Source organism: Tiliqua scincoides, chromosome 4 (assembly GCF_035046505.1).
Source record: "Tiliqua scincoides isolate rTilSci1 chromosome 4, rTilSci1.hap2, whole genome shotgun sequence".
In the NCBI taxonomy this organism is placed as follows: Eukaryota; Metazoa; Chordata; class Lepidosauria; order Squamata; family Scincidae; genus Tiliqua; species Tiliqua scincoides.
Genome location: NC_089824.1, coordinates 200,742,653 through 200,755,751, shown reverse-complemented (window position 1 = coordinate 200,755,751; position 13,099 = coordinate 200,742,653). Strand labels below are relative to the sequence as shown.

Below are 13,099 nucleotides of genomic sequence, written 5' to 3'. Positions count from 1 at the left end.
CAAGTAGCTCTGTGAACTTGTGTTTGTATTACAAGGTTTGAGAACAAACAGGACATGGGCTGTGATCTGTGGAATTTCCAGATTTCAGCTTATTTATTACAGAATTACCTTCCTAGAATTTGGCCTTTTAATACTGTATTCCTAATTGTCAAGCAGGACCTATTTTGCTTTTCCCCCTAGAGCAGGAATTCTTGAACTGGGGGAGGGGGCTTGTCTGTGAAGCAGGTGCATACAAATTGTGTATATGTGTTTATGTGTGTGTGTGTTTCTGAGAAGGGGAATCTTAAGCTTTCTGGAGATTCTCAAAGGGGTCTGTCACAAACATCACCCTTGGGATAGGGAAGGACCAGGGGAGATTCCAAGCCAAGCAGGATTTAACCCTCCTCCAATCTTACACCATCCTCCACAAACCCCCAAGAGCAATGTTTTTTTATTTAGCTTACTCCAAGCCCAAGGTCCTATTAACATACAATTCCTTGGTCAATAATTGCACCCAATTTTTCATGTAAAAGATTTTTATTTTAAGGGAGTTTCAATTGCTCCAAAAGACATAGTTGCATGCATCACAGTAGCTAAAAACAAGAAACTAAAAAGAGGCTAAAATTACCACCATGCAGGTCTCTCAGCATTTTCAGTATAAAAGATGTTAACCCTCAGCTCTCTTCCTCCTGCTGTGTGTGTATTTTCAGGCACCCAAGCCCACGATTTATTCTCTAAATTACTGATGCACTACACCTGGGCAGCAAACACCCAACTTAATCCATCTTAAAGGGAAAGGCACTTGCCCCACCCCGTGACAGGGTCTGTGACCCAACCAAGGTAAAGAACCACTGCCCTGGGGGAGCTATTTGGAGGTATAGGGAATCTACTAATGGGGAACCATTTGGGAGCAAGTCAGCACAGAAGTTGCACATTTAGAGCTATAGGCTTATAGTTAGGTAATCTTTCAAAATGTAGAAAGAGGCTATCAGAATCCTTAGTATAAGACTGGAAATTCTCTACTGAATTCAGTTTCAAGTTCTATTCTTCTGTCAGGTGGGTCATACTAAGCAGGACTGGCTGATCAGCACTGGAAAAATTCCAGGACCAAATCCAACTCGCCCTTCAGTGCTGAAGTACTTTCTCTGCCCAATGGAAGATTGACAAGTGCCAGATTCCATCAACTTTGAACTTCCATCTCCAGAATTGACCCAGGCTGGGATTGAGATCATTTGGACCTACTCTTAGCTATACTCTGAGGTTTCTGGAGGAAAGGCAGAAACATTGTGTGGACTACTGGTTGGCCATATGCAATTTTTATCACTGTAGTGGCTGACCAAATCAGTTCTTACTGCTTGAGATTATAGTTATGGAGTCAGTCCTCCTTCCTGCCTTGTATGTGTTAATTCTTTAAAAGGTTTGTGTGCTCACTGGCAGCTAAGTTGCTTCAAGTAGTCGTACGTTGAAATGAAAAACTGATAATTTTGTGCATTTTTAAATCCTCCTTATTTTGGTCTTTGGGGTTCCTTAGCATGTTTGTGATGCTTCGGACAGTGCAATTAAGAAATCAGCTTTAAAGCTAGAATGCGGTGTTAGCCATACTTCTTTTCCAGAGGAATCCTGCTGGTTGGAGGTTTGTAAATTGTGCCACTGTCCTCTCTGCAACTATCCTGTCCAAACATAATGTTTGTATGTAACTCACTCTTAGGATTTATTTGTAAGCCCACAACATCCATAAGCCATACAGAGATTACTGAGAGATGACTTGTAAACTGGGCATCTTTGAATGAGCTGGAAGTATATAAATGTGACAATTCTATGAATGATTTAATACTGTGGTCTTCAATTTTTGCAGTTGTGGGACTGACTTGTAACCCCAACCCACATTATGGGGAACCACTTTTAATTTTTTACCACATATATCTATGGTTGAGTTGAATTCTTATATCTGTGGTTGAGTTGAATTCTTATCCACATTGTCATGTGTTTCCGTGTCTCCTACTCTACATCATTAGCTGTTGCTGGTGGGATATAGAAATATGATTGTATTCAGATGCAGGATGTGTTGTCCTGCACATTATGGGGCAAGAAGGGAATAGTTAGAGCAGGGGTGCCCAAACCCTGGCCCTGAGGCCACCTGGGGCCACTTGCAGACCCTAAGGACTCCCAATCTGGCCCACGGGGAGCCCCCAGACTCCAATGAGCCTCACTTGCTGGAGCCCAGGATGGCCTGATGCAACTGCTCTCAGCATAACAGCCAACTGTTCGACCTCTTGCATGTGCTGTGGGATGAGGGCTCCCCCCACTGCTTGCTGTTTCATGCCTGTGATGCGGCAATGAAGGAAAGGCCGGCCTTGCTTTGTGCAAGGCCTTGAGCTATTGCAAAACCTTCATTCATTCATACAAGTTCCATCTCTAATATATTCATTTATGTAAATTTATTCAAATTTGAAATGTAAATTCTTTTTTCCTGCCCCCCCCACCCAGTGTCAGAGAGATGATGTGGCCCTCCTCCCAAGAAGTTTGGACACCCCTGACTTAGAGTGAGGGTGTAATTTTTGCAGGCATAATATAGCAGGCTGCCAGCAGTCTTTCAGATAAGAATAGGCATTTGAACTGATACAACTTCCATAAGCATAGCCCTAAAATCTGAAGAACTGTATTTTGGGGAAATATGGGAACAGGTTTTGATCAAACAAAGCTAGTCAGATCTTTTTCACATTTAAGTGCACAAAGGCAACTGCAACAAGTCTTAAACTTAGTCACCCTGTCAACAGCATGCAACTAAAGTCATAGCAACTTGTTTTCAATAAAAGTTCTGTGGTGATATTTATATACTATGTAAGTCATTGATGAGAAGCTTTCATTTTGAATCTTTCACAAGTGGGTAGAGTTTTGGGAAACTTCTTGCTTCTGTAGAATGCTAATGACCAAGAATTCTAGTTCCTTAACAGTGCAATCCTATGCATGTCTACTGAGATCCACTGCAGTCAATAGGTCTTACTCCCTGAAAAGAGTGTATAAGATTACAGCCTAAATGCCAGCAATTAAACCTAATTCCCCAGAGATAATTTGTAGACTTTTGAGATGTCTCTCCCTCACAGTGTGAAGAGGCAGAGTTCATCTGAAGTAGCACATTTCTTCTGGCTCTGCTTCACAGGTTAGAGACCTTTTAACAAGAACATTCCTTAACAAGAACAATAGGGGAGGGAAAACTGCCATCTTAGCTAGGGTAGCTGGTCTGTGGCAGCCAGTTGATACTCTTCTTCCACTGCAGGGAACCATTGACTGAGTTGTCAATTCCATGCAGTATACACTCCATAGGCTAACATCCATCATCATCATACCCATCCTTTGAGCTTTCTTCAAGGGAAACCCCTTGAGAAACCTGTTCAGGTGAGATTACCAGAAAAATGACTTCACTACTGATGCAACCTCATAGTGAGACTTGATTGAGATGCAGTTGTACCCTGGAATTGTAGGAGAAATTGCTGGAGAGGTTTTCACTGCAATATAGTCTGGCCTAAAGCAGGGGCCTGAGACCATCATCCCCAGCAGTCCTAGTAGATTCATGGCTTCTGAATGTTGATCTGTCAATTCTTCTGAAATCAGAGCTTGAGATTTTGCTTCTCTGTCAGGAACATTAGGTCCCTGTAAGTGATTTTGAGGTAATGAGGGAGCAGTGGAAGGGAAAATGGCTTAGAAGGATGATAAACCTCTCCTGCCAACTGTTGATTCTGTTCCCTTCTCCCCCCCCCCCCCATGGACTTGCTTCTAGTTTAAGAGCCTAGCAGGTGACAAATAAGATTTTTAAATGGTGGCATTTGCAGAATAAAGGTTAAGAATGCATTCTTTCCCACTAGTCTTACAAGAAAAAAAAAAAAGGTTGGAACTCCATGTTGTTCTTGAAGCATATTGTTGTCTTAATATAAAGCAAAATTACAGATAAGTCTATAGCTGATATTGGTATCAGACTGAATCAGGCACAGCATACAAGATTATGAGGGTTTCTCCCCCCACTCCCTGATAGCCTGCACCTGATTAAGAATATGGTTCAAAAGCCAAACAGCTGGTTGGTTCAGTCTGCCACCCAACAATACCTAACCATGTTGATTCTACAAGAAAGAAAAATGGAGCAAGGGTAGTTACCCCTGCTCCATTTTTCTTCCTTGAAGAATCAACATGATTATTTAGGTGCAGGCCTGGATTATAATGGGCTAACAGCCAACCAGTCCTCCCAAGTTTCCAAGCAAACTTGCCCTTGCAAAGAGATGCAGGAAATCAGCAGGGCAAAGTCTGGCTAGTGATGGAGGTTCCATAGGCCTCGGCCTTAGTTATGCTGAAGTGTCCACTGGGCACTGTAGTTTCTGTGCATCAGAGCTCATATGAAAACTCATTAAGCATGCTCAGAGGCATCCAGGTTTTAAAAAGATCTACACAGCCTCTGTCATAACCAACCATTGGTTTTAATCCCTCTGCAAAGGTAAATTTGAGAAAGAAGTAGTGGCAGAAAAGACCTGGAGGGAGTCTTCTCAGGTGTGCCAACATTCCAAACTTTTGGTAAAAAAAACTCTTTTCTAAGTACTCTCAGGAAAGGTTGAAAAAGATAAACTAATTGTGAGATGATCGAGAGGGAGGGATTTGCCCAATGATGGGCTAGTTTCTACTTATAAAATACTTTTTGGGAAAAACGGGGGAGGGGGGTCTATGCAACGAGGCGGAGACTAACCAGTCCAACCAAACTGTGTGTTCTGAAGCCTGCTAAAATGTGGCCTGTGCCTATCAAAGCTGCCTTCAGAACTCTATGCATGAGGTACTGGAGATGTTTGAGCAAGTTCTTCAGAATACAATGCCACTAAAGTTGCTCTGTAACATGTTTCTTTTGCAGGTCCAGTACTTTTTCAATATCTTGGACCTCTAAGCAGACGATTGTGTTAACTATGGGACAGAACCCACTTGCAAAAAAGCAGGCCACAGGATGGAAGATGTGTGTTTATTCATTTATTGTCCAATGTTTTAACCTGACTGAAATACAAGATCAACAAGAGCACTGTACTCCTGGCTATTACATATGTTAGAACATAGAGTTTTGCACTTTAGACAACATTTAACACCAGTTGATGGGGTATCTGCATTGCTTTTCATAAAGTTCAAAATAAAGATTTATTTTCAGACATGTGGCTTTGGTTTATTTTTATACATTACACTTTTTTCTTGCAGAAAAAAATAAAATTGTACAACTGCATAAATATAAAATTCTTCCACCATGAAAATGGTTAAAAACATTCAATAAAGACAGCACCACAGCATATGATGCCTCTAGCAGGAAAAGAAGAAAATATACAAAGCAAAATAATTATTCCCATCACTTAGGAGAGTGATGGGCTGACTCACATCTCTTACACAACTTCAGAACATACTGGAGGATGAGGGGCAGAAAGGCAGCAGTCGCTACAAAGCACAGTACGCAATCACCTATTCTCTTCAGCTTGGCTTCAAAGTTAGTTTTCCCTGCCACCATACTAAATAAGTCCTAAGACCACAGAAGAAAAAGGCTCTATGGAGTGCTGTTGAATAATCTCATAGTTGGGCCTTTTGGAAAAAGGAACAAAAACAATAATTAAAAGTACCATGCCAGTTTTAGTCCCACTGAGTATTTACACCTTGGACAGCAAATCTTTGCTCACAGAAAGTAGAAAACAGGTACAATAATACATGGCTTGAAAAATGACCAGAGTAATGCACCTATAGTACTGTACACTAAATTAAATTCACAAGGCAGCAATACTTAGGGGGCAGAAACACTGCTTACTACAAGTCAGTTATGGAATCATAATTTACAGTAGAAATGGGCATGTCCCAAGGCTCAATTCTCTTTTTTTTGTCATTTACAGTAGAATAAATATCTTTGTTGCTATTGCTACACTTTTAAGTTTACATTCTAACCTAGTTAAATGCAGAAAGCTAGTGTAAAGCATATAGATTACGTGTAGGTCCCATACGTATGACAGTTTTGTTCAAGACTAGTAGGTTTTGTCTTTTTTATATATATATACTTTTTAAATGGCTAGGAGGAAAAGAAGAAAAAACTCTGCTTGTGATCAGCTGCTTTTAATGTGGAATTTCATTTCGAAACGTCCCAGGAAACGATCTTTGTCATTGTAGTAGATATTCTCGCCATAGGCCCTGCACTCAACACGCACCTCCGTGTCAAAGGTCAGGTTGGTGAACTGCACTGCTAAAAGGGGCTGTAGGTATTGGGGCTGAAGGAGCTTGCCGTAATACGGGTAGTATTGTAGAGGAAAGCCAGGATAACCACCCATGCCATAGTATTCCACAGTGCCAATTTTGTCAGCATCTTCTTCTTTCTGGAGGAATGAATGAGACAAACACTTGCACATATTGCCTTTTGTAAGCTCATTTTCCTCATTTCCTATTCTATTGTCATTTTTAAACCTCACAATTGAAACAAAGCTATCCCCTTGAAAAGACACTCCATTAATCTGCCTGCCCAGACACTTCTATAGATTTCAACTGCTTTGTACCCACTTGAATATCTATTTTGCAAGTTTGATGAATGCATGGAGATACAGGTCCAACCTTGTTATACACAGATTTTTTATACACAAATTTACTCAACATGAATGGCCACATGAGAATGAATGTGCTGAACCCTGGAGAAGGGGAAGAACGCACCCCTTTAAAATGCTTTTCTTACTCTTGTAGAGATTTTTATCTCAACATGATGAGAAGGGCCCTTTAAATTAAAGGAAAACAGTCCTTTACAATAGTTAGAGAAAGGGCAGCCAGCTGACAATCCATCAATCATATTCTCTCTCCAAGCAACCCCCACTCCCTTCCCCCTGAAAGAAAGATAATCCTTTCTAAGGGTCTGGAGAGAGACTGATTGTTGGAGGGCCTGGAGAGAGATGGATGGTTGGATTGCTGTCTTAATGACTATTTTAACATCACAAAGGTCAGCAAGGCTGTTTTTAAATCACCAGAGCAAGGGAACTGTTTTTTAAATTGATTTGCTATAGATTTTTGTCATTCCCCTGAGTTCTGGGAAGGAACCTTTTCCAATAATGAGACTCAACCTGTAGATCATTTCCACTCCCAACATCCACACATTCAGTTGAATGCATGGAGCTCACTCACTCACAGCTCTACATGGTCTGCACAGTCAAGAACCCAACATGCCTACATTCTATACAGACATTCAGAGCAACGCATAAGGCTGGCACAGGGCCAGCAGGTGAAATCCCACTTCTTTTCTCCACATGTCCACTGAATAGGATGTTGATTAGGAATTGAAGTGTAGCTTACCACTGAGATACAGTCCCCATTGGCTCCCTCTCTCACTGCAGGGCAAAGCTTAATGGGTGCCAGCAGGAGTTTCTGTGTTTGAATGCAAGATCTCCTTGAGGCTGCAAAATAGACCCTTGCTCAAAAAGCAGGTTCTGTCTATTTGGGTCAGGGAAACCTTGCATTTAAACAGAAACTCCAGTTGTGGTCATTACCTTTGTCCCATAGTGAGAGAAACAGGTATGTGTAGAGGGTGAATTGAGTGAACTCAAGGTCTGCTTCCACTTTCATGCTGGACTGAATTCCAGGTGCCAGGCAACAGTGGAAAATGCCCTTTTAGTTGCGGCACAGGGAAAAAATAACATAGGCATGTTTATCGCTTGTGAACATCATCAAGGCTATTTGTTAGCTTCTGGTCTGTCCCTCCCTCCCCAAAAAGCTTGAACTACTTTACCTTAGCAGTGCAGTGAACAGGAATGATATTAGGGTTATATTTTGCCAGCATCTCAGATGGTAGACTGTCATTTTGTGGAGGCTAAGAAAAAGAAACACATTACAAATGGTTTAAAACAGCCATCACAATCTTTGTTAATAGATGAAGAAGTCCATTTCCAAGAAGTGTATTTCCTAAATCCGCTCTTTCCAAAACTGTTTTATACCCACAGATGAGGAGATGAAGTAGATTTGTGAGAAAGAGGCTGGAGTTACAGTCTGAACTCAGCAAGAATCTGTGTGGTTTTCAGACAACGCTCTCAGCAACCATAAAGTAGTCCCCAGGTATCACCTGAAGACCAGAAGAGGAGCCAACTAGAGTCTACAGAAAATCTGTGAGAGTCCTTCTACTCTATATGGTCAGACTACCAGTAGCTGCTTGCCTGGTCACTTAGCTAAGGAAATAAGTGCATCCAGGTAAAGAGGTCCAGAAGTAGTACAAAAGTTGGCTCTTTTGGTCCACATGTAATTAACAGTGTAATATGAGGCATGTTTATTCAGAAGCAAGTATCGCTAGGTTCCGTGGGGCTTTCTCCCAGGCAAATATACACAGGATTACAGCCAGAGGTAGCTAAAATATTTCTGGGCTAGGAACCTATGCACATGCTTGCAAGGCTGAAGAAAGACCCTTTACCAATACAATACATGATATATGACAAGAACTGAAATGTCAGAACCACCAGCCAGTGGTTGCAGGTAGTTACAACAGAATGCTAATGTTCACCTCCCTGTGATCAGAGGATGAAGAGTAGAGCTTTCCCCCACTAAGAATTCTGAGTTCAAGCAGCCATCCAGTGTTTATCTCATATCAGTCCCAGAGATGAGAACACAGTGTGTTCAAGGTGAGACATCCAAATCTCCTCATCACAGGAGGCCATGCTATGTCTTCCCACCTTCACTTCAACCTTGTCTGCATACCTAGATAGGAAAAGCAGCACTTGCCTTTGGTATGAAGCCCAGAATTCTGTTGAGCTTGATGATGACACATGGCTTGCCTTCTTTGTAGCCATAGGTCATATCGTTTAACCCAGAGCAGTTTTCCAGCCAGCTGCGATAGAACTTGCAAACAGACAGCCTGCCTCGGCTGTTGTCATAAGAACCTCTGTTTTTGGGGCCGCTAGGGATGGCTGGAGGAGGGGAGCAATAGAGAGACAAGGGGAGGGGGAGAAAGACATAAGCATTTTGATCAATTTGCACAAATGTGTTTGAAATGTTTCAAGGTGCCCATTGCCTTGTTGTCATGGGGTTTTTACTTTCCATCTACAGAATGGCTTCTAGTAGTCTCAGACAGACTAGAATTCACCAGGAGCAGACAGAAAGTAGATTGGGATTTACTGACAGATCCATTAGCTATCTGTAGTAAAATTGGCAAGGTTTTACTACCTACTACCTGAATCCTGGATTTTTCCCTGTCTTAACTATTAATTAGCTAACTGCCAGGGCTGGGCTGGGTGTAGGTTTGGAAGGTTATAAATGCCTCCTTTGGGGATGGTGGTGTTCCCTCCATTTGAAGGCGACAGTGGTGTGTGTTAAAAAACTGAAAGCTTCCCTGCTGTTCAGCACATTAAACCAACATCAGCCAGTTTCAAATTTGCCCTTTTTGAGCAAGATCCTAGAGTAGGCCATGGCCTCTCAACTCCAGGAGGTTCTGGTTGAGATACAAGTATTTAGACCCTTTCCAGCCTGATTTCCAACCAGGATATGGGATGAAGACAGACCTAGTCCCCCTAGTGGGCTACAGAGAAACTATTAGGGATCAGAATCCCTCACCTGTATATATACTTGACCTTTTATGTGTAGGGCAACCCAGTGTGTAACTCATGGGGTGCAACAAGTAATTGGCTCTGCTTCCTGAGCCACCATTCGGTGTCATACTACACTCCCCGGCCACTGTTTTACATTTACTGACTTCAGTTGGTGGAGAAGTTTAAAAAAAATGATTAGAACCTGTAACCTGAATGATGCTCACAGCTGCCTTAAGAGCTGAAACTGAGCATGTACAAAAATGAATTCTGAACCCCTTTCATAATTTGGAACATTTATCTGATAAAATATGTTATACCAGCCTAAAATTAAGTTAAAGGAAAACTTCTGATTATGAAAAATGGCCTCTCACATTATCATCTTAAAAGGATTTATTTTGCTACTCTGATCAATTCCTTACGGGAGGTCCCAGAATACACAGTTTTACAGTTTCACATAGATGGGCACCGGGTCCATCTGACACGAGCAATATTGATTGTGCCATTTTTCTAGATCATGTGTATTTAAAAATCGTTGCATGCATGCCTTTGGGTCACATGAGCTCATCTCATTTCGAAGAGGTGTGTCACATGTCCCTCTTTAGCACTAACAAATCCTAATCAGGCTGGGGTTCCCTTGCCTTTTCCACCAAAATTCTTCCTTCAACAGGTCTCAATTGTCAATGGCTTTTATATGTACAATTATTGGAAAGATTTCAGGTAGATAAAAATATATATGGTTTTGAAGAGAGAGAAACCCAACTAGAAATACAATTAGGTGGGGAAGAAATTCAGATCATTGCCAAAATGTATAAATGGTTATTGAAATACAAGACAGAAGATGAACAGGTTAAATCACGTATGACCCAATGGGTGAAAAAGGTGGGGCATGATATCTTAATGGAACAATGGGAAAGACTATGGACCAAAAGTTTGAAGTTACCCTTAAATATGAATATTAAATTCCTATAAAATGATATATAGGTGGTACACGATGCCTAGTAAACTTGCAAAAATGTGTGTCAATGTGTCAAGTGATGTTGGAAATGTAAAAAACAAGAAGGTTCAATTTATCATGTGGTGCACATGTGAAAAAAGCAGAAGGTACTGGCGTCAGGTACTCGGATGAAACAGATTCTAAAAGCAAATATACAAATGAAACCAGAAGCCTTTTTATTGGGATTGACAGAGGAATGTGCAGAGAAAAAAGCTGAATATATGACTCATGCAGTGAGAATCTTTCCAAGCAACAATGAACAACATCAGAAGTACCCTCAGTGGAAGAATGGTGGATAAACATTTTGGACTTAGCAGAAATGGACAAACTGACAATGCTTAAAGAAAAATCAGTAATTTCATTTGTAGAAAATTGGTAACCACCCATTGACTTTCTGTATATGAAGGAAAAAAAGACAATGATTTGCAGATTTGAGGAATAAGAATAGTGGAACAAATTATAAACAATGAGTGACAATGACAAGTTATGATGGAGATCAGAATTATGTAATCTGAAGTACAGAAGAAATAGAGTAGGAATATAAGTAAACAGGACATATTGCTCCATACCTGCTATATTTTACCTTTAGATCAGTGTTTCCCAAACTACTAACAGGAAGTTGGAAGCACTGTGAGTGTATTTTTTGTATTGGCAACCTTCAGTCTTGAAAGACTATGGTATCACGCTCTGAATGGTGGTTCTGGAACAGCATCTAGTGTGGCTGAAAAGGCCAATCCGGGAGTGACAATCCCTTCCACACCGGGAGCAAGTGCAGTCTGTCCTGGTCTGTCTCCCTGGCTATGGGCCTTCCTTCTTTGCCTCTTTGCCTCAGACTGTTGGCCAAGTGTCTCTTCAAACTGGGAAAGGCCATGCTGCACAGCCTGCCTCCAAGCAGGCCGCTCAGAGGCCAGGGTTTCCCACTTGAGGTCCATTCCTAAGGCCTTCAGATCCCTCTTGCAGATGTCCTTGTATCGCAGCTGTGGTCTACCTGTAGGGCGCTTTCCTTGCACAAGTTCTCCATAGAGGAGATCCTTTGGGATCCGCCCATCATCCATTCTCACGACATGACATGACTGTGAGTGTATATGGAGGAGTAAGGCAGAGAAGCAGAGGAAGGGGTAAGGCAGCAATGCGATCCCCAGGATTGCGCTCCTGCAGAAGATGGGAGAAGGTTTTACACTTAGCTCCAGCCAGCGCTGCAGTTCTGGGGGATTCGGGAAACCCTCCACAGGGCTCTCCGAGCCTGTAACAGTCTTCAAAAAAAACCACCAGGCATTTCCAGAACGGGCACTTCCAGTTTTGTCACAAAAACTGAAAGTACTCCCATTTTTCCTTTTTAAAAGGGAGTCCTGCAGAGGATTCCCTACATCCCCCAGGACTGCAGCACTTGTTAGAGGTAAGTAAAAAAACCTTCCCATCCCTGGGAGCAGTGCAATCCTGAGGATCATGTTGCTGCCTCCCTCCCTCCCAGCCCCTTAAAGAGGCAGGGACAAGTATTTTCCTGAGTGGTGGGTCGTGACCCATCAAATTGGGAACCACTGCTTTAGATAGTTTATGTCTGTGTATTATATATGTATTGTTTCTTTGCTATTAATTTGGACATTTAAAAAAATTAATAAAAAATTCTCGCTTCTGTTTATTCGACTCACAATTCTTTCCATGAATTCCTGAGACACTTTGTTCTAGATGTTAGTTAAATTATGCTTTAAAATTAATGTCCTTCAGACTTGAGTCTCTTCTGTTTCCTAATGGGATGAGAAAAAGCCTGGCTAGTCTCACTGGAGATAAGCATCATTTTAGACAGGCACATAGAGATTTACTTACCAACACCACCACCTGCCCCTCCAATGAAAAAATATCAGTGCAAAGTAACATGATGCGCAAACAAAATCAGGTGTACTCACTCAAACAATTCTCAAAATCCATATCTGTTTCTTTCTGCATCTCCATATCATAAGCTTTCAGGAAGTTGTTGATGGGATTGATGTACTTCTGGTGTGAATCTGGATCAGAGAGCCTGAAGGAAATCTCCATTTTCTCGACCTGGGGAAGATTGGTCAGTCCTGAAACAGGAAAAAAAGCAATAATCTACCCAGGGACTTTATGCTGCACTGGGTTTGTGGCAGTGACATTTTGCTGCAAACATCACATATGTCAGAGGAAAGAGAGCGAGAGAGATAAATGGCCCACAGTCTACTGATTGGTAAGTAAGGTGGGGTGGATTGTGTATGTGTAAGTATTTTGGACCATATTTAAACCTCTGTATACATGAACTGAACCAATACCACACCCGCCGCCCCCCCGGCCCCCCGGTCGAACATTCCTTGCAAGAATCCCAGCAGCCAGCAGTAACGTGATGATCCATCAGAAGTTGACCAACAGGCAGTGGCATATCCAGGGTATGGCAAGCCAGGGCACAAACTCTGGGGGCCATTTGAAGATGGGCACCAGCTGGCCCAGATAGTCAGGAAGTGACTGCAGTGTAGGGGCAGTCACAGCAGCAGTTGGGGAGATTTTCACAGCAGCAGCTGCAGCAAAATCACCCTAGCCGCTCATGTGAGTGCACTTGCATGCCTGGCCCTTC

At 42.0% G+C, this 13,099-nt stretch overlaps 2 protein-coding genes across 2 annotated transcripts in view; one reads left to right on the top strand and one right to left on the bottom strand.

Moving 5' to 3' along the window:
* Positions 1–5,153, top strand: part of LOC136647778 (nucleoside diphosphate kinase homolog 7-like) — a 105,346-nt gene extending 100,193 nt beyond the window's left edge. Inside the window, exon 12 of the mRNA XM_066623543.1 lies at positions 4,868–5,153. Coding sequence (XP_066479640.1) covers positions 4,868–4,900 — 33 coding nt within the window. The 3' untranslated portion in view covers positions 4,901–5,153. The remainder of the gene's footprint in view (positions 1–4,867) is intronic.
* The window catches only part of LOC136647779 (sodium/potassium-transporting ATPase subunit beta-1-like), a 33,180-nt gene continuing 25,039 nt past the window's right edge, over positions 4,959–13,099 (bottom strand). Inside the window, exons 3-6 of the mRNA XM_066623544.1 lie at positions 12,420–12,578; positions 8,719–8,903; positions 7,739–7,819; positions 4,959–6,347 (exon numbers count right to left, since the gene is read on the bottom strand). Of these exons, the coding sequence (XP_066479641.1) occupies positions 6,081–6,347; positions 7,739–7,819; positions 8,719–8,903; positions 12,420–12,578 (692 nt within the window). The 3' untranslated portion in view covers positions 4,959–6,080. The remainder of the gene's footprint in view (positions 6,348–7,738; positions 7,820–8,718; positions 8,904–12,419; positions 12,579–13,099) is intronic.